The sequence below is a fragment of the Haemaphysalis longicornis genome, unplaced genomic scaffold (genome assembly GCF_048455015.1).
Source record: "Haemaphysalis longicornis isolate Haplotype H1 unplaced genomic scaffold, Haemaphysalis longicornis Haplotype H1 scaffold_1, whole genome shotgun sequence".
NCBI lineage: Eukaryota > Metazoa > Arthropoda > Arachnida > Ixodida > Ixodidae > Haemaphysalis > Haemaphysalis longicornis.
In genome coordinates, this window is record NW_027526203.1 from 124184213 (window position 1) to 124210347 (window position 26135).

Consider the following 26135-nt stretch of genomic DNA (forward strand, 5'->3'; position numbering starts at 1 on the left):
GAATTTTATAAGAACTGACAAAATAACCTACACCACAAATTCGCAAAAAGCATAAACAAACGATGCTGTAAAATTTTCCGGAGCCCTGTAGGGCCTTTACGTGGAAGCTCGCCAATTATCAAAAGCTCGCAATGATTTTAGAATTTCTGTTGAGCATGAATGTTGCGAAAGAAAAATGGCCGCGTATCTGCTCCTTTCGCTGCAAATGTCAACGAAAGACGATAGTGGACTGGCTCCCCTGCCAAGTACATGCCTCCCTTCTCTTTCCCGCTCACCTCTCATGCTGCTCCTCTCCCGTCTCGTTCCTTCCAAGATAATACGCTAGAGGTTTGCTCAAGTCAATTTAAATTTGCCGCCTTCCACTGCTCCAAGTCCGGTGTCTAGATGACAGCGCTGCCGTACGCCGGGGACGCGCGTGAATTGAGGCCCCCTACTACAACGTTTATAGAACCCCGTTGCCCTACTCACAAGCGTTCCAAGCTAGTGGAACGCTCGTGCAATCTAGTAGAACCTTTCGTTGCTGTTGCCGTTTGATTTCATAAATGCCACCAGAAGCTATAGTAGCGCAGGAAACAACAGGCGTCAGTTTTCTGCCGTTGATGTAGTATTTCATTTGCTATCGCGAAAACCAAGCATCCATAAATTTTTAATAAAGGAACACTGCAAATATGACCTATGTATTGACTTTCTGCCTTATATCAACACGAAAGTGTTTTATTCCGGGATACAAAAATATTTGAGTGACGTCATATCCGTCACGGAAGTGACGCCAATACACGAAGCAAGCAGCCTGTAAAGGATGCACCCCTCCATACAGGATCTTCTTGCGGGGAAGCAACCTTTAGAACCAAAGAGTACGTTATACTTGGGGCTGTTTGTTATCGGGTTTTATATTTTAGCACGAAAGTGCTTAATGCGGGGTCCACCAAGATTTCACTGACGTCATATCCGTCACGTAAATGACGCCAGTACACCTCTGCCGAAGTGAGCCGCTCGCAGGACGTCGCTCGCCAAGCCCACCCACAAGGCAGCCGCCGACCGGCAAATTAAGCTCAGCTGCAGATTTCACTGCACATTTCGCTTTCGTGTTTTACCGATTCCTATGACAGCGAAATCAACCATAATATTTACATAGTGTCTTGTTCTTGTTAAACAAAGTTGACAAGTATGAACATTGACACCAGACTTGGACGTTTAGGTTTGGCTGTGGGTATATAAGCTTTTGTTTTGTATCGCTCTGGCTGAGTGGCGAAATCGAGACACAGACAGACAGACAGACAGACAGACAGACAGACAGACAGACAGACAGACAGACAGACAGACAGACAGACAGACAGACAGACAGACAGACAGACAGACCAAAGTTTCTGTGTTTAAGTGGCCCAAAAAAGACGGTGGACTGTAAAAACACGGTAAATAATGGTGTAAGTAGGCTGCTTTATTAATAATACCACGTTTACGGAACAAAAGCATTGCATTGGGCTTCTGTGTTTTGGTTTGTGTTCAGCCCCCTCATTTGATCCGTCTATCATCGCTGAGGAGATACGTCATGCTGAGGCTTCGGTGGCACAGACAAAATTCAAAAGCAACCGCGATTGAACAGTATCAAGTGCCTAAAGCGCGATTTCAAATGCTTTGAAGAGGCTTCGCGTCGCATGACAATAATTTCTGCGCCTGTTAGAAAAACTGTTATCCTATTACTAATTTAATAATATTACAAATTGTGCTTCGTTGTTCGCAGTAATTTATGCGCCTGAATGAAAAAACGTATCTTTAGTAATGGTACAGTAATGTTGCAAATTGTACTCGATTCTTCGTTGGGTGTTGATAGACTGGTGCCCAGGTTGATTCTCTCAGAGGTTTTTGGTGGCCAAACTGGAATTATAAAATCCAAAGTTTGACACTAATTTTGATGGCATCTGTAACTGCAGCGAACACATCGGATCATTGTGGAATTTTCTGCAGATAGAGAGAGAGAGAGAGAGAGAGAGAGAGAGACGCTCTTTATTGAAGAAGGAAATGCAGAGAGGTTTGCCAACATGCATACGTCGGCGTGCTACTCTGCAGGAATGGTAATAGGGAAAAGATATATGAGTAGTTAAAAGAGGAATAGTTGAGGAAAGGAGAAAAAAGAGAGATAGCGTCATAAATAGGGACATGGGATGTAGCGAAGACTGTCCGCATAAGAGTGGCTATCAAGTCTCAGCGACGCCAATATCTTTAAAGGGACAGAGAACCGATTTTTGTCGCGTATATGTTCTCTAGCTCATATGAAAGCCAGCGTTTTATATAGCCCGGTAACCACAAGCAATTTCTAAACAAACTGGCGGAAATAATTTTAATTTGGCAGCAAACTTCCTGAAAACGGAAGGGTGGCGGTTCATAGTGTCGAAACTTGGCACTACAATATGTGTCCCTGTCACGTGACCTGCAAACCTAACAGCTACTGTAACTGCGTAAATGTTTATTTACGTATTGGAAACCTTTTAACACAAGTATTTGTACAAGCTTAAATTGTATATGTATTTTTTAGCATTATTTTGAAATCTTTTGAGACACGCCGCTCGCCGCCGCTGTGTTGCTCTCAGTGTGGCTAACTGAGCCTCCATGCCCAGAATCAACGGCAGCGTTCAGTAAACAGACCCAGTGAAGGAGCTTTGGCGATTCTGCCTGAGGCAGAGGCGTTTGTTCTGTCAAAATATGTGATTTCACTTTCCAAATACGCCAACGGCACCTTAAAAAAAAAAGAAAAAAAAAAGTCGCGCTCGGGGAGAATCGAACTTCCCGCCTCCACAACGTGAAGCCAGATTCTACCTATCGTCTATCCCAACAGATGGCGCATTCGGGCAAAATAGACCGTTGCATTAAAAAAACTCATAAAGGAACAGGAAAGCCTGCGATTCAAACTTTTTTAGCTGGGAACAAGTTTTTAAATATTGTTTTTCATTTCGCATACAGACAAAAGTATGTTGCTGAGCTACTTTATGTCATGGTTGCCAGCATTAGTTTTGGGAGGGACACATACGGCTCCTAGATCAAAAAATTCGATTTAAATAGTTCTAGGGCGTTATCAGCAAAACCGTTTCTCGTCAAGGTGCTTTAAGTGATGCCCTTTCATTTGGGATAGAGAATATGTACTCGACAAAAATCGGTTGTCTGTCCCTTTAAGGTAGCCAAATAACGCGTCCACGACTTTCTGTTGAGAGGAGGACGAATGTAATGGTCCAAGTATCAAAGCGTAATTGGTCCAGGGTGAAGACTATAAATCTGCTTCTGTAACCAGCTCCTTGCGTCGATGCAGGCGGAGCACTCTAGGAGGACATGCTTGAGGGTTTCGGGGGAGCCACAATTGTCGGAGTAGGTGCTTGGACTTCGGCCTATGCAATGTAACTAAACAATAGTAAACGCCGCATTTAGTCGTAGTCTATGAAATAACGTTTCCGGTGGGCAAGGTAGTCGTTCTGGAAGCTTCAGTCTCATGTGTGGGTCAAAATAAAATAGAAAATCGCGATGATGCTCCGAAAAGGACCATAAGCGGTTTATTCCTGCTAGAGCTAGTTTCTTGGACATAGTTGAGGCATTATTTTCTGACAAGAAAATATTCCGTTTGTTGTTAATTTCTAGGCCCTTGCGTGTAGCCCCATGCGCTCTCTTATTTCTAAGTACACCACAGTGTCCAGGGAGCCACTGAAGTGTTACGCGATGGCTAGCAGCGTAAGGGAGATGATAAAGGTATTTTACTTCGCGCTGAATGTGGTCTTGGATGCTGAAGCAGCAACCGCGTCGCAGGCTTTGTACGGCATCTTTCAAATCTGGGAAAATGGTCCATTGTGTAGGTGGCTGACGAAGTATGTACCCGAGGGCTTCTTTGATTCCATAAAATTCAGCAAGCGTGGATGAGGTCGCTCGCTCAAGCCGGTGTGACAGGGAGTTGTTAGCTGATGGAATAAAAACTACTGAAGAATCTGTGAATCTCTGAATATGCGCAAGTGTATTCTGAAGTAGGACATTTTGGGATTCGCGCGGTTTCGAATTAATCGCAGGTACAGAATGTTTTATGGGAACAGGTGGTGACAGAGTCCACGGTCTGCGGTGCTTGATTTGAACGGAAACATAATTGCCCTTATTGTTTATCCAAAGCTGTAAGTATCTTGGTCCGCAATACGAGCCAGGAAATGGGTTGTGACATGCAGCCTCTGCTTCAGATGATAGCATAGCGTCTCTTGAAGCCGTAATACATCCATGGGAAGTCAGCCAGCTTTCGCAATAGTCCCACAACATGACGAGCCTGCAGGAAGGCCAAGGGACTTCCTCAAGAAGTTGTTCCTTGCCGCTTCCACCTGTTTTCTGCTAGTAGAGGACAGTTGTTGCAGGACGGGAAGGCTGTATAAAAGACACCATCAACATATGCCTTGAAGAGGAGCGCCGGAGAGCGACAATCACTGCCGCAACGAGTGCCACAACAATATTCGATAATTTGGGATGTTGCTGATATTCGCGTACGTAACCTTTCTACTTCTGGAGGCCAGGAGAGGTTTCTGTCTATTACAATGCCAACGTACCTTTGGGTTCGTACGTGCAGAAGCCGGACTGACGATTAGGGGATATCGGTCCATGCTCTTGCGGGTGAACGACAATGCGACATTTTTTTTCAGTTGAAAGATTGAGTCCTCTGGGCGCTAGGTATGCAGCTATTCTTGCAAGAGCCTTCTGCAGCTTCTGCTGTGTGATACGACGCGGTCCTGATGCACTGCAAATACAGATATCATCCGCGTAGAGTGTGAGCTTGACGCCCCGGGGGAGAACGCGCTTTAGGTGAACAAGCATAAGATTGCTCTTTGAGGTACTCTTCTATTTACATTTTAACGTGGCGTTGGGCCTTCTGCTGTGCACATGAAAAGTTTTCTTCCTTCAAGATAGTTGGAAAACCATGCATGTAATCTCCCTCCTAAGCCAAGCGCAATAAGAGGTGCTAGGATTGCACCGTGGCAAAGAGTCAAATGCTGACTTGATCTCTAAAAACACTGCAGCTGGGATGTGGCCGGAATTCAATTCCTCTTCAAAAGATAATACGAGTGCAATTGAAATTGCCAATGGCCGATCGATTCGGTCGAAAACTGTTGTTCATTTCAGGTGGGTAACTCTTCTTGATTACGAAATACCAATTCATCCTTTTAAGCATAATTTTTTCGTTTATTTTCAAAACCAAATGAGTAAGGCCATCGTTCGAAAGCAGTCAGCGTGTCGGTGGCTTTCCAGGCTTCAGAACGGAAGTAATCTTTGCTAACCTCCATTGAGGAGGAACGGTCCCATGCAGCCACGTAGCGTTTTAATATTCCAAGAGCCGGAAGCGCGGGTGGTCGGATAAAGGCGAAATAGCCTCGTAAGTAATTTAATGGCAACCAGGAGAAGAGCGCTTTTTGACATCGGAAATGGCGGCATTAAGTTCCTGTGTCGAGAACGGGAGGTCTAACGCAGGCAAAGCAGCTAGAGCGGAAGTAAAATGATTTAAGTGTGGGCGCGTCCGTGCGGAAGTGGTTGCAGACAGCAGCTGGCGATATTATTCAGCGGCTTCTCTCTGAGAAATGCTCTCATGCCACGACAGCGCGCTGAAAGGGTGTAGTTGCGAGATGTTGTTACGCATGCCCTTTACTACACGCCAGATGTGCGACAAAGGCTTGCGAACATCCAGTTTCGCGCAAAACTCTTGCAGTAATTCAAACGGCTCCACTTGACCAGATAAGGATCTGCTGCGAAATAAAATAAACATACGTGGATAAGAAAACGAAGCACACATGTCCCGCACAACAGACCTTTTGACGTTCCGTCATGTTTTAACGGCGGATCTGTTTTACAAACCGCAAGTTCGCCAATGCAGGGAAGAATACCGATAAAATGCCGAGAACTCTTGACCGCGTGCCTGGCGGCGATTGCCGAGTCCCCGGCTCCCGCAGTGGCTCTAGCAAAACCAAAAAAAAAAAAAAAAAGAAAACTCCAGCGCTGCCGTCAAGCGCTTCGCGCATGTAAAGAAAAATTTCGAGCACTAATGCTAAAGAGGAAAAGACAATAAAACGTGCTGTTGGGGTTGTTGGTGCATTATGAATTGCGAAAATTGCGCTAACTGGACATGCAGAAAAAGGAAGACGAGCATTGCGCATTGTTCGTTTTCCTTCCTCTGCATGTCCAGTTTGCGCAATTTTCGCAATTCATGAAAAGGCGCCCTGCTTGGCCGCATTCTCTAGAAGCCATTATGGATAATTGGAGACTTTGCAACGAATGTGCCATTCCTTTCTGAGACGACTTGCAGATCCCGCCACCGCTGTCTTAAGTCTTAATTCTTAATTAGGTTTTGTTCTTAATTAGGTTTTGTTCATTCTTGTTAATTTTGTTAATTAGGTTTTGTTAATTCTTAATTAGGTTTTGTTCGTATCAAAGGCGGTATGCTCATGTGCTTACTACAAATGTGAACCTTCCAAGTGTTAAGCCAAATATCCGGTTAGAGATAGCTGTTGAGAAGCGCACATCCCACATAATCTACGTCCCGAAGCGGAGAGTATAGCAAGCTCGAAACCTATGCAAGCTGTAGATGTTGGGTCCCGAAATCATACGCGTTTGCATAGCGCTTGTTTGCATAGCAGCGCTTGTACATATCAAAGGGAAGTCTACTAAGTGTGTCAGATAGGTATACCAAATTGAGATTTCAGGTTTCAATGGGCCGAAGCTGTACATGGCCAAGAAGGCGCTCCGTAGTGGAAGGATACTGATAAATTTCGAATACATGGGTATCGTTAACGTGCGCGGATATCTCGACGGGCGGGCATTTTCGCTTTTTGCCTTTATCAGAAAAGCAACCATGCACCCCAACTGTGATAGAACCCGCCTGGTTGGTCTCAGCACCACACCGCATTAATCACTGCGCCACCACGGCGGAACGCCAACTGTTCGCATTTGCTAGTGGTCGCAGGGTATCCGAAGTAATTTAAGCCCTATATATCTCCTACACTGACGTCTTTTCAAATCCACAGTATGCCATTACGAACGGGTAAAACAAGAGCTTCTGCCAATATATCTCAGGGGAACGAGAATAATATACTCGGACGCATAAACATCATGGTCACATTTGTAAGCTGTTGCCAAGCCAACACGTCGCTGTTTTCATGCGCCCAACTTTACAGGAGCGGAGGGCCTCAGCCGTTAAATGCTACAAGCGACGCAAGATATATTGGTCAGAGTTAGACGAAACGATATATGTGAGAATAAAATTTTAGCAGCCACGTCTTTGTCAACTGCGACCACCCTTCATAATCATCATCACATGCAGTTTCAGCATCAGCGGCGCGTTTCCTCGGCGCGCGAGACAAGCCAACTTCCGCAACTGCCGGGCACTCCCTGGTCCAAGGGCCCATGTTGCCATTGAATTGCATATGCAGTCATATTTAAACGGTGCCACACTGCCTAATCGGCCACCTATAAAACAAAAAAAAGCACCCCGCTTATTTCTATATTGAAACAAGCCAGAAACTTTGTTTCTGCAGTGCTCAGAGGTGGTCTGAAAACATTCCGATGACACGCAATATTATCCGATGGCAGGTGAAACGTAAGGTATTCCACGACTTTGGGCAGCAGCTCCGGGCAGCGCAGGTGGAACTTCAGCGATATCTGAACTTTTCTGTAAATACAGGGCATTACACGGTCCTTCTTTGGGGGAAGGGGGGGGGGGGGCGCTCGGCAAAGAATGCTACGCTATAAAACAACAAAGGCTGCACCCGGAACGCCTCGCGCTTCAGAAACTTCCAGGAACGGTTCGCTTTGGCTCAGGGCGTTTTTTTCAGGATGCAGAACAAACTTGCACGGGACCCTAAACGGCTTCATTGTAAATGAACTGAGCAGTGAGCGCACGTTCCCTCGCCAAATATTGTTTGTTCCTCCCCAGGGCCCCAAGCCCCCAGCACACCATCGGGCCGGTAGCCTCTCAGTCATGAACGCGAACACGCAGCCTATATCAGGAGTTGGGTATCCAATATATACTTACATTGTCTTGCAAGCCGAGCTAATCATCATTGCCTAGCAAGTAGCTATATTAAATCGGCAGCGAAAATTCTTTTAGACCTCACAGGATTGCACAAATCATGTCGTCCTGACTGCAAGAATTTCAGCACATGAATTCGCCCCAGCATGATTTGTTACCGCGCGTGAATTTTAAAAACTCTGAATCCTGATGAATCCTGATTCCATCTGAGCCTGAGTGAATTCTGACCAGGAGTGAGTTCTCAGTCTATTTCGAGTTCTGAGTGTGTTCTGGGTCCATTTTGAGTCAATTTTGAGTTTAGAGTCCAATTTGAGTTCTGAGTACATTTGAGTGCTGAGTTCATTTTGAGTTCTGATTCCATTTTGAATTTCAGTCCATTTTGAGTTATGCGTACATTGAGTTCTGAGTTCATTTTGAGTTCATAGTATATTTTGAGTTCTCAGTATACTTTGAGTTTTCAGTGTATGTTTAGTTCTGAGTCCATTTGGAGTTTTTAGTACATGAGGTCTAGCTTATTTTGAGTTTTGAGTCCATTTTGAGTTTGAGTTTATTTGAGTTTTCAGTGCATTTGAGTTCTTAGTTCATTTTGAGTTTTGAGCCCAGGTGAGTGTGTTGTGCGCTCGCTGTGAGTTTGAGTTTGAGTGAGCACGGTTGTGTTGCTCAGCAATGAGTCTGAGTTTGAATGATTGCAAAATAAATATGTGAGTTTGAATGAACCGCCCCAACTTTCCCGAGGTATGCCCCCAGTTAGTGCACTTAACCTTCACTCCTTCTCGGAGCGCATCTTTGTCAAGGTATGAAAGCAAAACTGACTAGTGGTCGCTTCCCCTTGTTTCAAGGTCTGTGTAGCAGGCAAATTTTGTGGCCCAGCGGCTTGAGATAAAGGAGACGTGGATGCAGCTGCTCACTTTCACGACATTTGCTGCAATTACTAAAGTTCGTACAAACTACGCAAGTGGCTCGGGGGTAGCCAACTATATCCCGTGCATGCCTGCGAGATGCCTTCTTGCGAACCCAGCGTACAAAATTGTCTTGCGTGGCCAGTATGTTCCGCCGTTTGCACAAATATTTTTTTTCTTTGACTCGAAAATAAAAATAACTATACTATAAGAGGAGAACATATTTGAATCCCCCCGCCCCGCAAAAAAGGCTTGAGTGTTTGAAAGATCACTTACGGGAAGCGTCGGTTCTCTTTTGTCGTTTTTCTTTTCACGTGGTAGGCGGGCAGGCCTGAGGCCGCAGCAAAGGTTTCTAGAGGAAGACATAGCATGGTATTTTTCTGCGCTCTTCACCGAATGCGGGGCGGTTACGTGGCAGTTTTTTGCCTCATGTGCACTTCCGAAAACCAATAATGGCTTTTTGTTTAGCTAGCTGCTAAAACGTGGGAAAGGGGCACTCGCGTTGGTGTAGGATATCCGTCGTGCGAGGTAGGACACCACAGGGTAGCGACAGTAATGTGTGCGGATAGTGGCTCTTGCAGTGGAGGGCATGCAGACACTCCTTACTCCACAAACCGTGACGTCACATCGTTGTCAATCCAGGGAGCTACAGCGGTAACCCCAAGTACGGGCTTGCACGTGCACTATCACGCGCCTATGCCACACCTCGTGCCGTCGGGAGCTGGCGGGCGGTCCGAAACGCGCCGCGTTCTCCAATACCCAGGAAAGCCGGATATTTGGACGTTCGCCGGAAGCTGCTTGCGGGCCAGGGCCAATCAGAGCCGCCACTCGATACACTTCCGTTCCGTGAGCCGCGATGCACACGTACACAGACGCTACTGGGCACGACCCTTGGCGCATGCGCCTGGCGACCCTAGCGCCCAACATCGCTGCCGCTGAGTTTGCTCCCGTGTCCTTCTCGTGCTTGACCGGCCATAGTTTATTCGCTAGCCGCAAAGTATTGTTGGGTGTATTTCAGAGCTGCCAACAACAGACACTATCGAGCAATAAAAACGCGCGCGCAATGAAACTTCATCTCCCGGGGGCAGACTCGGCTCTCCAATTCGGCCGCCGCGTGCACCCTGTTGCTCAATATCGTTGTCTTGCAGTAAAAAGCTCAGGTATTCGATGTAATGTCGCTGTGCCGTACGCTGAAAAGTGGACTCTTACAAATATTACAGTTGCAGCGCTGCGTATTGTCAGTAGCGCGCTATTGACGTAGTATAGTCGGGTCATTTCGACGAAGCCTGCCGCACGCCTCTGCGTGGCTAGTTATTCTTATGCTCCAGAGGTGCTTCCTGATGAGCGGGTGCGTAGATACGTGGACGCATGGATGCAGGCACATGCGTGACGTTAGCGTTTAAGGTACTTGCATTAGAAATGCATGCGTAAGCATGCACGAAATATGGGTTTGTGGCGGTGGCTTACTCAGTGATTTTGGCGGTTTCTTACTATTGGAGACAACAGAAGTTTGTTGCGAAGTTTGCTTTCATCATGTTCCCACCTTCGGATGTCCTTACGGGAAAGTTTCACACATCTTGCCCGTCAATAATTGTTCCTGCAAATGTTTCTTTGCCACAATGTGATCCATTCTGTGGCAAAGCCAACTTACTACCGTGAGCTCCCGGTAATAAAAACTCGAAGTGACCATGATAATTTGTTCGTCTTATCAGGACTTCGTCTTATAAGAAGCCCTTCCCCCCCCCCTCCCCCCAAAAATAGCATCCGCAACACTCCCAGGTGCATACAAATATCTTGCTTCAAGGCCGTGAATGAATTAGACTTATAATAAAGGAACACGACAAAAAACATTTATTCGAGTGCCCAACCTAATACAACACTACCTTCAAGTGCTCTTGGCTGTTTTCATCAAGTCCAAGGGGCGAAGGAGAGCGTACGCCCGCTACCTCGCGCGACAACATAGCAGAGGCAGAGATGAAACACATCGCTTTTTCGGTGGTGACGCGGTGGCACTCGCAACCGAACCGACGCGAACTCACATGCTCCCACTGAGAAACGGCATTGGTCAGGAGAGCGAACAGGAATTCTCCGTCGTAACCTTTTTTACTTTTAAAAGCTAAGCTTTCTAGCTCTACCAGCCAACGGTTCTTTCGTGGCGTGCGGCACAACAAACGCCCAACGCGGCGGAGGCGGCGGCGGGGGGAAGGGGGGCGCAGAGGGTATCACTCACGGAGCACATGGTAGATGGCGCGCCGATTACTCAGCGATCCCCACGAGGAAGTGCCTGCTCACTGGCGTCGGCGTCGGCGGTACTGCTTTTTCGTCTGCTTATGCGGCGGTTGTTTTGGGGATGTTTTGGCGCAGCTTCGCGTCCATTGCACGCTGCCTTCGCATGGCTTGATTAACTTGTTCGACAGGAATTAAGTGGTCGCACGGCTAACGTTGGATTGGTTTGCAGGGCAGGAAAACAAAATGTACAAACCACATACAGAAATCTGGCGGCAAACAGAAACGCCACCTTTTGTGCACTGCTTGCCACGAATGGGACTCGGTTTTCTAAATTGGTGAATACCAATTCGGCTGTGTTTTAAGAGGAATTACAAAAGGCGAAAGTAGCAACTGGTTCTGATATATAGCGATTATAAGAGTCCCCTCAGCATTCTCGCAACTCTCAAACTTACTAAACTAACTGGTTTAAATCGTTTAATTATTATTCTTAATTATATTTAATTAACTGGTTTACTTAAATAAATGGGAATCACTATGCCCATATGCTGCATTGTGTCGGTGTCTGCGCTTGTATCACGCGGTGGTGCAGCCCCAAGCTAGCACATCAGGATGGCTAGCTTCCCCTGTCAATGTCTTCGAAAGACGGTCCTCTCCGTTTTCTTTTTCCCGACTCACGGCCGGGCTATAGTGGTGGTGTCCGCCGCTCTAGCCCGGCCATGGCCGACGCTGATGCTGCGTTGGGGACGCCGCCCCCGCGAACTCCAGGTAACGGCTGGGAGAATCTCTTGTTTCACTCTTCGTCGAGCCACGTGTTTGAATTCAAGTGGCGTCGCATGAGCAATTGTTGTGGGTGTCGTTTAACTTTCCAACCACCTTCCTAGCGTGGATTAGAGCTCATTTTGTTTATCCTCCTAGTTTCGCTCCTCTCTCCTCCAGAGCAGAGCGGCCAGAATACTCCCCCTCGCTCTCTTTTTGCTTTGTTTTGCCGCTGACTCTGCGTTAGTAAGGGTGGGAGAAGTAGTATCTTTATAAGCGTGTGCTTTTTTTCTTGCTCCCTCCCATCCTCCACGGCGCAAATTCGCTTCGCGCTGTGGTTTTCTTTTAATATTATTTACCTCTGGTCGCGTGAATGCACCGCCGTACCCCGCGAAGACTGCCATGTTTGTTACCCTGAATCGCTAGTAGTGGTGGTCACCCCGAAAGTTGTTCGTCTTAACCGAAGAGTGTTGCAAGGCTATTCGTCTTAAGCGGATTTTTTTTTCGCATTGGGACTATGGAAAACCTAACAAACGTGCCCAAGTTGTTCGGTATAAGCGCGAATTTATGTTAACCGAGCTCGTCTTAACGGAATTTTGCCTGTCTGTCCGTCTGCCGTCCTAGCTGCATTACGTGTGAAATAGTGTTACCAATGCGCAATTTCAACGCAGCTTCTGCGTTAACTCGTTACGGCTATTGCGGTGGTACTAAGCAGTAAACCAGATTATGTGAATCCCACTTCAAACAGGTGTGGATTTCATACAAACCACCCCCTACACCTCCCAAGGTTACCTTTTGACAAATACACCAAAACTTTAATGCCACGGAAGCATATCTCGCAGCAGTATTTAGAATGGTGGCACTAGCCCGAATGACAGCATGCTCATAGCAACTATGGCGTAGGAAATGCCTATATACAGTAGCTTCCAGTGGCCTCGTAACGCTTGCCGCAATGGGGTGCTGTACAACAGCGAAAGTGTGCAAGCCCCGTATTGAATCATGAAAAGGCTCACGTGAACCACATTTCGGCCTTTCTCGTTGCATAAGCGGCTGCACAAATCCGCACCCCAGGGCACAAACAAGATGGTCTCGAACCTCGGCAAGTAGCCCAGGTTCGAGCCAGATTTTATTACCGATCCGTTAATGCATCGACGCTGCTCACACGTGTTTGCCGGGCTGACGCCGGACTCGCGGATTTTGAGCTATCGCTTAGCACCCTACCTGCCACCCTGTGCATATCTTTCCCATCATCCTTCCTATCTGAATTGTTCTTGCGACAATAATTGCATACCAGATTATTACTAGCTGATATCGTCGTCATTTTTTCTAGATGGAGGATGAGTAACTGGCCTCTTGAGATCTGTTTAACTCCTCGTCCCCGCCACTGCAGATGCTAAGGAACCGAGCAGCCACTCTTGTGTAGCTAATAAAGCTATTTCAATCCACCCATTATGGTACAGACGCATCACTGGAGTAGCGTAGCAAATTGGGCGAGCTGTAAGACACTCATGATGGTCAGGCATGATGGTCAGCGCAGCATTGTTATAACGGATGCCGAGGTGGCCTGTCTGCATAAGATTGTCAGTTTACTTTTTTGGGTTTTCGGTTTTTAGTTTTTTAGTTTTCCTCCCATGGTTTTCGTGGGTTTCCTCAAAAACAAAAGTCTTGCGCGCAGGCGGGTGATCAGCCTCCCTGTTTTATTAGGTAACATGTGTCTTCCTATTAAAATATTCACTTGTTTGACAGCGCTTGGGTCGTCTCCTCGCTTCCTGTGCCGTGTTTTCGCCTGCGCTAACCATCATGGGTAACACTGTGGTCTGTGTTCTACGAAGCTACTGCTGAGTGCTTCTCGGACCCCATTTGTAAAAAAAAAATAGATGGGGTCAAGAAAGAAGAGTGCTGGGGCTTATCGATAATGTTGAAATCTTGATTGCTTTTCTCTCACCGTCTTTTAAAGTTAAACTTTCAGCCTCTCATTCGTGTTGCCTATAGTCCACCCAAAACGCACTGAAGGAAAGGCAAGAGTCTCTGAAGATGATGCTGATGGTAGGTGAAGTGAAGAAAAGTTACAGCACTTCCCACGGTCGGAATCGAACTTGGGTCCCTCGCGTTATGAAGCCGACGTCTCTCCGATTGCTCCAGCCCAGCGGAGCCGCATCGCCTAGTCTTACCATACTCACAAGGTCGGAATCGCGTTACCACCATACTAGTCATCATAAATGAAGGCCCGTTCACTCCCGGATTGATTCGTTTGGTATTAGACTTGATTTTGGAAAGCTTGGAGTTCTCCCATCGTTGTTATTTCGGCCTTTACACTGTTGATTTTTGCTGCTTCTAGATGTTTTCCTTACCCAAGCCCAACCGCGAAGACATTTCACTTGTGAGAAAAGTTCTCAGTCGTTTCTTCTATCCCTGTTCAATCACTGCGAGCGCATTAACTCGGCTACATTTTCACAGCACGATGCGCCTACTTGTTTGTTTACCTGGGATTGTACACAAGAGCCGCGTCGTAAACAGCTAAATACACATGTGGAGGAAGGGGAGCCAGCATGACGCCTCAGGAGGTGATCAAAACACTCACACGCACGGCCAACGTAGGAGCGGGACCGTCCCGTCTCGTAAAGCTTCCGGCAAATTGCTTAGGTGAAGCCCAAGGGTAAACACTGAGGATACGAACACGATAACGTGGAAGTTGAGCCCTAAACTCCACTTCAAGATACGCAGATCAAGCTTTCCATTTGCCTAAGAATCTCACGGGCATTCCTCGAGCGCGGTGTGGGAGGACGACAACCTGTTGCCACGCGATGAAAGTCTCTAAGGAAACGGCGAGACTTCTTTGGTCTGGCGACAGTTTTTCTCCATACAAGTTTTCTTGAACGATAAGACGAATAAAATTCCGCGAAATAGCTAACACCCACACGATTCAATGGGCTGACAGCATGACATTCCGCCTCTCGATCCATTCATTTCCAAAAGAAGACTGGTCTTCCGATAAAGGGCTTCAATTTCTCCTTATCTTCGATAACAAAAAGCCGAGGAGGCTTTGTTGGGGTTTCTCGCAGTTATCCCAACTACAAACGTGCATATTACGTTTTAGGTGTTAGTGTTACTTTACAACAGGCTGTTGCTTCCCTGCACGTTAACGCCTAAGAAGTGGCTGGGCCACGCGTGCAGCAGGCTAGACAGAGCGATGCGTACATGAGAAATTCCGTTGGCAGACCGGTCTGTAGATCGACTGACTAAAGAAAAAAAAAATATGTGGAGAATCGGAGTTTGCGAGAAATTGTCAGACAACGCACAAACGGGTCTTTGCAAAAGCTGACCTTCGTGCACACACCTCTACGAATGTTTGTCTTGAACGCCCTGGCACCTCTTAATAAAAGTTGTCGTAACGAAAGGTCCCTTAATAAAAGGGCTTTGAATACGTACCTTTTATCGCCTAAATATACCGATGGAGCCAATCGTGTCACGAGTTGCGGACGGATGCACAGATTTATTGGTGAAGTCATATAATAATGTTTATGCATTTGAAAGAGGTATACTGCAAAATAATAGTGGAAGGGAGGAGTAAGCAATCACGCCGCAGCGTACACATACAGAGGCCAAACAGGGCGTCACCCATAATATTCGCATTGCGCAGCGTCCAAATCTGTAATGTACAAATACACGTCCAAGGAGTCCCAAATGCAGAACAAAACGATCCCGTGGGCTCACCACACAACTGCGTGGCGAAGCATATGCGTGTGGGAGTCGCTCGCGGCCAGAGGGCCGCACCCTGTCCCCTGTTCCCCTGATTTTAGGGGAAAGGCTGTAAGCTAAATCGGAAAGTCGGGCTGTTTCCTTACGAAGGAATTCATTGTGGTAGCGAACGTTTTGCCCAGGGCAATGCCGAAGAAGAGGCGAAACAAACGCTAGAACTTCCACTCGGTTTACGCAGTACACACGGAATCACGCATAACTGTGCATGGAAAGATATCAGAAGGAACATGAAATATAAAGGGGAAACAAAACTCCGAAATCACTACACTTGCTTATAGCACAATTCCGCAATAGAATATACCAGCACTGTGCAAGCCCATATCGCAGGACATTCCTTCCGACACCGGTACACTTTAATCACCCATCGCCCATGCGCATCGAGCATGGGCGATGGCCGCTTATCTGCTTACATCGCTGCAAATGTCGTCAAAAGGCGATACCCGCTGCCTCTCCTCTCTCCCCCGCCCACGTCTCAGGCTGTCGTCCTCCCGTCTCGCTCCTCCCGCGGTAAACACGGTAGCCGTTTGCTCCAGACAATTCGATTTTAGCGCGTTTCACTGCTCGGGCGACATCCACAGGAAGCTTTCGTTACCGCTGGACTTCTTGGGATTGCACCACGAGGGCTAGTGTCGCGTGCGAGCCCTTTCTATATTTTTGGTCAACACATTTTTCCCAAGGTGCATTTCTTATTTCCCATCGCTAAAGTCAAGCAGCTATGTATTTTAATAAAATAATAATGCAAATATCACTTATGTACCTATTGACGTTTTGCATAAAATATGCCTAATGTTTTCTTTTTGCTCAACAATGTTGACAAGTATGATCATTTCCAAAGGGTTAGGTATATATGAAGCAATACATAACTACACAACTGATAGCGCTATTCTTTGCATTATGAATTGATGTGGGCGTAGGTTTTCCGGCAGCAAAGTTAAAAACGCTTTAAAAACAATACTTGGGAGACAAAATACAGAAAGCGCTCACGCTCATCCATGGATCTTGTACCTCTAGCACTAAGCCAAACACTAACAAAAGGTCCTAACAAATGGCGCCCTAGCAGATCGAACGCGCGAAAATTGAATTCAGTTCAGCATACCCCCTTTGTGTTAATCACGCGAGGACCGAGACAGGAGGGCAACAGCGTGAGCAATGGGCGGGGAAGACAGGTGAAGCAGTTACGTGGTGGCGGGGGGTGCAGAAGACTACAGCCCTTCAGACGAAACTTGCAGCGAAGCCAGCAGATACACGCGGCAAATTTTTCGTCAGCAAACCGACAATCCCGAGGCTCCACGAGTCCTTGAAGCGCGAGCCGTTCTGTATCGCGAGCCGTTTGAAACGGAACGTCTTGGTGTGTGTGCGAGTAGCACGCGGTCGCCATCAAAGCCTCACGCCGTTCAAAAAACGGTTTGTACCTCAAATTTAAACGTTGTATCATTTGGATTGACATTTGTAGCAGACTAGTTATTAACGTGCATCATTTGCAAGATAAAAACATGACTTAGACCTCAAGCTTATACGTTTCATCACATGGATGTGCATTTTAAAGATTAAAAAGCAAGAGTCTTATTCTTCCTCCGTGCTTTCAGTACATGCAGCGCATCCTGGTGGCGGGCCGCGTATGCGCAGTGCGAACAAGTTACGAGAGTTCGTGACCAACCTTGTTAGGGAAAGACCTTCGTATTTCTATCGTCCGTTGGGCACTCAGCACGAAATAAAAAATAAAAGAATTTAGCTGCGTGTGCTGTTTTCATTGATCGCAGCAACAAAGTTAGATAGCGCTTGCGTGAGCGGCCGCCGAACGCGGCGGGAAGACAAACCAAAACGCTCACACGCCGAACGACGGTGTTTCCATATCAACGTTGGACACAAACTCTCGTAACTTGTTCACACTGCGCATTCACACTGTTCATACGCGGCGCGTCGCCACGATGCGCGGCATGTACTGAAATCCACGCGCTCCGCTGTTCGTATTTCAATTGATCATGATAGTATCTTTGTTAGGGATGACCGCCGTGAACGCTCAAGGGAAATTAAATTTGCTGGGACCTTTCCCTAAATTCCGCATCACCTTTCCATCGGGTGTTAAAAAGCGTCGCTGGGCGTGCTTCTCCACAGAGTGGAACGACGTATGATTTTATTTCACTTCTAGGTTTCCAAGTAGAAGGGATGCACGCGGTCTAACGTATTCGCTCAAAAAAGTTGTAGTTAAGGAATAAGCTACCGTGATCGTATAGGTCATGAATTAGGGAAAGAAAATGTTTCTTGCTCTCATTTTCCAAACATAAATTGATTCCTGCGAGTGGCTTGCATGCGACACTGCAAATTGCTACGTATTTCTGCAGCCGGTGATTTCCATTTCACGTGGGAGGATCACTGATTACTTCTTAAAATTTGCACCATGTTCTCCTTGAAATTGTCAATACCGTTGTTTCCGAACATTGGAAATAATGCACGCAAACAATCCTACTTCTCCATCACACTTTTGACGAAGAGAGTAAAACAAACCAAGTAAAACAAATGTTCCACTTTTGGCAGAGAGCGCAAAACGAACCGATTGGAAATGTTCGACGGAAATAGCGTCGATAGAGAGGCAGCAAGCGGGGGCGGTTGTCGGCTTTAACGGAAATATACACTTGTCCTTCCCTTCACCGTTGAATATACTTTAAAAATTTGGAAGACTGTTTATATAGTACTTCCGGCTAGACAAACCATAATCAGCCTATCCAAAGCGAAAATCCCCAGGGACCGTCGATAGTTTCTTCCCAAGCTTCAGCTGTTATTGCAGAGAAAGGAAAGACAATGGCGTCGTACTACTAATCATGAACTGGTAAGAGGGTCGACAGAAAACACCTGTCTTCCGGTCAAAGAAAAAAGAATTGGCGTGTGGTAAGCGGCCGGCGCAGAGCTCACCGAGAGTGTACGAAACTTTACGTAGTTGTCAATTTAACAAAGTGGACTTATTTTGCCAACGCAGGTAGAGTTAAAGGGCTACGGATTAATTGAGACCGACTGCCTGCAGCCGAGCCACAGCCCGTGTCATAAACAAGTGCAAGAAATTTTGCTATTTGTAGTTGCCTTGGTGCCATGTTGCAGAAGAGTTAGTTATTACACGCTGTTAGTGCGTGTCATTTAAGTATCTGACCGGTTGGGGCAGGGAGATACACAGGATCCCATATGTTCATTTTAACAAGCGAAAATAAGCACTGAGCTACAGGCGGAACCACACCGAAATGGAAGCCCAGAGAAAAACCCTTTTATTTACCCTAGTACCTTCTGCTTCGGATCACTTAGAGTGTTCTAATTACTGCAATTACGGAATACTCGAAGACACTAGGGTTCTTTTTCTTGGTACTATTTACGGAGCGAACTTACGCTGTCTTAACACCAAGTCCTAAAAAAATAATTCCTCCGCTTTCTGGTGCCTTTCGATACAACTACATGCCATGGCGGATTCTAAAGAGGCAGAAGTAGAAGCAAACGCGCTGAGAAATAAAAATATTTTTAGAAAGTGCGCGCAAAGATATTTATCTTTTTGGGTTCAGTTCTGAGGCCTTCATTCTCTCGTCTCTATGCAACGTTATGCTTACCGTATCGCAAGGGCAGCAAACTTGTTATGCGGGCCACGTTCCGTTATGTATTCATATCTTATCATGTTTAGGGAGTGAAAACACGTACACACCCTGCCGGTCAAATTAGAAACGCTGAAAGTGTCCCCGTGACCGCTTTTTCTGCCCATTATTAACAAATTAAATTCGCTGGCATTCAAGAGTTCTTGTAATGGGTAAAACACGCTGTGACTAATGGCTGTGTGGGCGTTCCCGAGTTAACCTCCTGTATTTTTCTCTTTCTTCTGTTTTGCAGTTGACGCAAAGCAGCTACGAAAATGGTAAGTTTACTGCAGCGCCTTTTGTTCCCTCGTGGTCTTGTATCACATGGCTACGCTACGTTTACCGAATAATGAGATAATAAGCATCAGCCATTGTGCCCCGCAAACTCCTCGCTAATGTCCGTCTTCCAGGCTATGTTTGCAATGAAATGTAATGCAACAATTTCCATAAAGATGATTAGAAGAGGTTATAACCTCTGGGTTTTAAACCAGTTAACACTACAATGAAAAATATATACCCGATTCGGGCAAAACACAATCGCAAATACTTAAACAGCAGCCGACTGCGTTTTGACAGCCTTAGAAAAAATATTCACGGGTAAAAGTGAAGTGCTTCCGTTATTTTTGTCATCAATGTACATATAATTTGCTTCGTTTACTTTACACCGAGCACCAACGCTCGGTATAAAGAAAACCGCACATTACCAAGCAAAGGGCTCTTAGCTCAATTACACCTCGAAGAAGTCTTCTGTATCTTTGCCGACTTCACGCTTTTAGCATCGACTTTTACGCACTAAGAGTGTACCAAATGTGTTCTTTTGACTGGCTTAGGCCTTCCAGCATGAACTGGATTAAGAAAAAACTCCTGCATGAAAGCCGATAAGGTTTGGATTTTGTTCTAACGAAAAGTTAAATTTCGTGTCTCTTTCACGCAAAAAAAAAGAAGACGAAGTTCTTCGAGTGGGGCAGAAAGAGCGCTCTCCGCGTCCCGAGTAATTCTGTTTGCGTTTCAAGAGAAGAAACACGGGGACCACGGTCTCCCTGCTTCTATTCTTGAGGCGTATCGGATACCGCGACCGGAGGGGCGCCCAGGCATCAGCAAGGTAAGTAGCGTTACGGCCGACGGCAGATTTTCTGGCTGACGTCAGCGAGCGGAAGTTGTGAGTGTGTAGTACTGAAGGCGAGCCCAACATACGGCCTAAATGCAGGCGGCGCTGAATTCATAAATCATGTAAGGAGCATTTAATAAGTAACGTTGAAGAAACCAGCCCCAAATGAGAACTTCTTTTTAGATTTAATTGGACCAAGCTCTCTGTTTTGTATGATCGCTTGTGATCGTAAGTGAGAGTTCGGCCCACGCTTTTCTGTAGTTGAACCGTGTTGAACATTGGTCGTTTTTTGTTTGCGTGCCTCCATTTAAGCCAGTTATATTTCATGAGAATGGTAAAATGACTGGATAGTCCTGATTCTATTATATTTGCTGAGGTCAAATGGAACTAATTTCACAAACTTTTTTTTTAAAAACGGTAGCCGCTGACGTCATTAAAGTATCTCCCGAAGCGAGCAAGCATAATGTAGGGAAAAAAATAACCGTGAGAAATTCAAAACAACAAAATCGTGTTTTTCCCGAACTCCACTTTAGGAAACGTTTGAAATTTACGACCTTTTTTTAATATGCCGCATCCAGCGGCCTATACTGATCGCACTGGTAAGATATCCAGAGCAAATTTTAGAATGTTGAAAGTGAAAAAAAATTAGAAAGGTTCTTTTTTTTTCTTGTTATCTTCACAACATCTAAGTACTGAAAATTCACATTCCAGAAGTGAGAGATTCATAAAACGTCCCGCGCAGTCCTCACGGCGAACTAATCGGTCGCCCAGCTTAGGTATGGTACGCCGCGCACATCGGGCTTCTCGCACTTGCTCCTGCTACTGTACCCGGAAGATTTCGGTAGTAGTCAGTCAGGTAGTAGTGAGGTAGTTGAGCGCTGCAGTGCACTGGTGTGCATGCAAAATGAACTGCGCTTCGGTTTGACGCTCGAATGGGCTACAAGAGATAACACTGGCAGCAAAACGATGATTGTGTATGCTGTTGCAAGGATATCTCATATAATGGAGCGTTCGGACTCGTGTTAGTATTGATATACTAACTCGTAATGAAAGTTCTCAGTCACAGCAGTGATATATCAGCCCATATTTTTCTCACCGTAAGGTACTAAATTTCTCATGCGAGTTTATTGTCCAATCCACCGCATGGACCATGCGCGGGGTCATATTAAGTTCTCTTTGAACTTTTCCACGCAGACAGAAGGAGTAAGCCCTTCCAGAGCGCGTCCACAACGCTGGACGTGTCATAATTTCGGCGCACACGAAGGCGTTGCTTAAAAGGCAATACCGGGGCCTTTGTACGTTGATATCAGTCTCCTTATATTTCCCCTAAAGGATTGCCTTCGCCCCAATAGATATGCTTATAGTAGTAAAGCCAACTTCAAAGGCATTGGTTTATAGCGCTTTATAGATGGGTCTGGACCGAGGTATTTACTAAAATAAACTTTTATGAACATTTCTTCCCGTCAGTGCATGTGTATTTGCTGTACTGAAGCGGATTCTTAAGAAACTCGGTGTATAGCAGAGCGCCTTAAGCACTTTTTGGGCGATTTCAACCCGAGGGTTTTCGCAATTTTTTTTATTTCCGTGGCATTTCGTCATACCTGCGCTTTCTTTTCATGCATTTCGCAGGACATCAGAGGTCTGTTCGTGGTTATAGCCGTGGAAATACGCGCTTACTTTGTAGTTTCGTATTCAGTCGCACGCTTAGCTTGCTTTTGGTGAACTTGAGAGTGCTTCCGTAATGGGCTGCACCCCGTATTAAATCCTCGCCACATTTCTTTTCCATAATCCAGATCAGCCCTCCCTCTGAATTAAAATTCCAGCAGTCATCCACATTTGCCTGCCCTCTTCCCGTTACCTGCCGTGGTAGAGCGCGGCGTCAATCGTTTGATCGCGAAATATCACTGCGTACTGTGCATTAACATATCCGTAAGGCTGTGTTAAGTAGTCGGAGCACTCGAGGTGACACACTCCTCGAGTTTGCCCAGAGAATAACAAATAACTACAGCTGCAAGTGGTGGAACTGAAAACCGAAATGGAAGTGGCCTAGCGCTTGAACAACAACTCAGACCGTGTACTTTCACCGTGCCACTGCAGGGACGATGAAGGAGGTTGAATTCTAGGGGAGAGAAAAGCAGTGATGAAGGGAAGCGGGTGAGGTGAATAGGGATAGATTTATTAGCAGAAACAGCGAAAAAGCTGACAAAAAAAATCTAAAGGAGTTACTAAAAGACATGATGTTGAGTTAAGCCTAAAGCTACAGGACTATTTCGCAGTGTTAACAGTGTTCACAGCATAGAAACACTGAGTGACAACGTTACTCCGGTAATCTTAGAATCCACATTAGCACTACTTGTCGAAACATATCAAATAAATCAAGGTTATGAACAGGTATGCCTATAGCGTTCAAATACAGGTGAAACAGTAGAGTAAGTTTAGGTGCAACAAAAAAAAAGACAGAGAAAATTCTCTAATGGGATCGAAGAGGTCAGCCCTGCATAATGCTGGGCTTGCTAATTCAGATGGTTGGTGAACATGTGATGAGGGTTAAATGAATAATACCAATAGGAAAAAGAAAAACGAAAGAAAATCCACCGGACGGACACACGCACACACATAAAAAAGCGACAGAGGCAGTCGCAGGCGGTAGTCGAGTCCAGGGTCTCTAAGAAAACGCACAAGAGTTTTAAAAGCCCGCACCGCAGTGTCTTCGCTGTTCCAGGGGCCTAAAAAGTCCTTCATGCTGAGAGTTCTCGCCCGTAGTAAACTTCGCGCTGTCATTCGCGCCGAGTTGAAACGTGGACAAACACAGAACAGGTGTTTAGTGTCCTCTGGTACACCGCAAAGGGGACACAGAGGTGATGCCACCAGATGACTTTGTTGAGAAAGTTTTTGGTATAGGCTACTTTGAGGCGCAGGCGATGTATAGCATACTCTGTTTGCCTGGATAAACCGTGAGGAATATCAAATGTACACTACGGGTCGAGAGCGTAAAGGGGAGCGTATTGCAGGTCAGGGTTCCACCAGTACTGCAATTGCATGCGCTATCCGAGAGTTGTGGCTATTCCGTTGGCGTCCTCCTTGGATAAAGGGATTTGTGCTGGTGAGCTCGTGGAGGGGCCCTTGCGCGCGAGCCGATCAGATATCACATTGCCAGCGATGCTACAGTGTCCTGGAAACCACTGCAACGAAATAGTGTGTCCGTTGCGCAGTGCCTCTGTGTGTATGACGTTTATTTCATGAATCAGTTGGCCTTGATTACTTCCTAGCTTGAGAAGCGCTTGTAACGCAGAGCGGGAATCCAGGAACACTATCCAGGGTTTTGGAGGGCAGCCCTTGACAATCTGCAGAGCATCTAGTACTGCGGCCAGCTCGGTTTTTATAGCCAATGTCTTGTAACTCAGCTTCTGGCTCACAGAAGCCCCCGAAGATCGTACCCGTACACCTATAGCGGAAGATTCGGCAGTCAGGGACCCATCAGCATAAACATGTGTATACCCACCATAGCAGCGAGATATATGCTGAAGTGTGTAGTTGGTCAAGGCCAGTGGAGGCATCGCTTACTTTTTGCCGATTCCAGGCACTGTTGTATTTATTGACAATATAGAAAGCTGTCACGGCGGTAACTCGGGTCTAATGGGACGTTGATAGTAATACGGCAGTAATTCCTGCACATCAGATAAAAGATGGCCAATCTATCAGATAAAAGATGGGCAATCAAACGGCTAACATGGCGGAGGCAGACGCGGATATTTTCTTGTCCTAATAGTACCCTGGCCGAGAGGCATCTCGCTTTACAAAGTGTCCCGGCCGTTGAAGTGCAGTTAGGGAGTCCCAGGAAAATACGCAGAGCTTGCGCCTGTAGTGCCTCTAGTTGCTTGATGATGCTCTTGGACCGTGAAACGAGGGCAGGCAGGCTGTAGCGAAGTAGGCCAGTAAAGAGTGCCCTGTAGAGTCGTAGCAGCGAAGCAACCTAGCAACCCCATGCAGTGCCTGCAAGCATCCGTATGATGTGCCCGAAACACTGTAGTTTGTCTTTGAGGCATCGATTATGATATGTCCATGACATTGACCTGCCAAATACAATGCCCAAGAATCGATAGCATTGCACATACTGTATCGTTCAGCCTGCTATAGTCAGGGCATAACGAGATATGTCGCGTCTTGTGAATGCCATCACAGCGCATTTTCAGGCGAAAGAACCAGATCACAATTTTTCAGGTATCACGCCAATTTTCGGATCGGCAGTTGCACCATCGCTCGTATGCTTCGGCGATTTCTCCCTGAGTACCAGACACATATGTCTTCAACGTACGATGATATATTCCCGCCAGGAGGTAATACTTTTGGGAGACCAACAAGACAGACGTTAAAGAAAGTGGGCTAACGAAAACGCATTGCGGAACACCTTGTGTAATAGTCTGACGGGTAGTAACTCCGCTAGTAGTGGTCATATATACCGCCCTGTCTTGAAGATAGTCACTTAGCCACGTAAACATTTGTACCCTGATACCTGCAGCCGTCATTTCTCGGCAAATAGCATCATGGGCGACGCTGTCGAAGCCAGCTTTGACGTTTAGCAAGACAGCTACGACAATGTTCTTTAACGCCATTTGCTGGGTTATGTCCCGTGATCACATTAACAACATTATCCATGCTACTACTTCCACGCATGAAGCCCGATAGTTGTGGTGGATATACTGCCGTGTTTTCAAGGTCCCAGTCCAGGCGCTATAAAACCATCTTCTCCATTACCTTGCAAACGAATCTCGAAAGTGTTATTGGTCGGTAGGAGTTCATGTCCGCTGGTTCTTGCTCGGTTTCAGAACTGGTCTTACAAATCCGATCTTCCAACTGGCAACGAGGCGTCCTGAGCTTCAGGAAGAATTGTAGATGGAGAGTAACTGCTGGAGGGCCTTCTCACCAAGATGGGCTAAGGTGGAGTAGGTAATCTTGTCAGAGCGTGGTTCTGACGATCGGTTCACAGACGTTAAGGCATTAAGGAGCTCCCGCATGGTGAAAGGACAGTGCAAAATCACAGTATTCGACGAAGAGAGTCCTGACGTCGCAAAAATAGACACTAGTATGGAGGTGGATTGGAAAGCAATCTTTTTGCAGTACGCTTCCGCCACTTCAACCTCACTCAGTCCGCTACGTAGAGCCACTGATGGAAATGGGCGCATCTGACACGGATCCGACTTCAAGCTTCTGACTACGTGCCAGATGTGCGAGAGAGGCTTGCGTGGGTCCAGCCGTCAGCAGAACAGTCCCCGTTGCTCTTTGCCAAGCTTGTTGTGTTTTTGCACGTGCTTTTGTGCGCGCCGGGCGGGACGGATATCATCTGGCGATAAACTCCTTCGTGCACTTAGCTCTGCTCGGCGCCGGATGGCTCGAAGTCGTTCGTATTCAGCGTCCGCCACAGAGCGCGACTGCAAGCGCTGAACTTAAACTGTTCTTGCGGCCGTGGGTTTTGTTATAATCTCGACGAGCTCGTCGTGAGTTGTGATTTTTTTCACTGGAAGCCTTTAAATGAGTCCTGTAGCCATTCCAATCTATCCTAGCAGTTTTGGAACAGTAATCTCAGTAAGTAAACGAAAAGGCAGACAAGAGTTTTGATATTCCAGATGAGAGCGAAGAGAACACACAACATTCATGGAATAGGGACAGTAGTAAAAAGGTTCTTTGCAAATTTGTGCACTCCCAACGCTCGACGAGATAACAGGGCTTGGTATACGAGGCTCGAACAG

At 46.4% G+C, this 26135-nt stretch overlaps 1 protein-coding gene across 1 annotated transcript in view; it reads left to right on the plus strand.

Annotated features, from left to right (window-relative positions):
* Positions 1-26135, plus strand: part of LOC144179623 (frequenin-1-like) — a 672708-nt gene that overhangs the window by 293283 nt on the left and 353290 nt on the right. The window contains exon 2 of the mRNA XM_077708048.1: positions 19534-19558. Coding sequence (XP_077564174.1) covers positions 19534-19558 — 25 coding nt within the window. The remainder of the gene's footprint in view (positions 1-19533; positions 19559-26135) is intronic.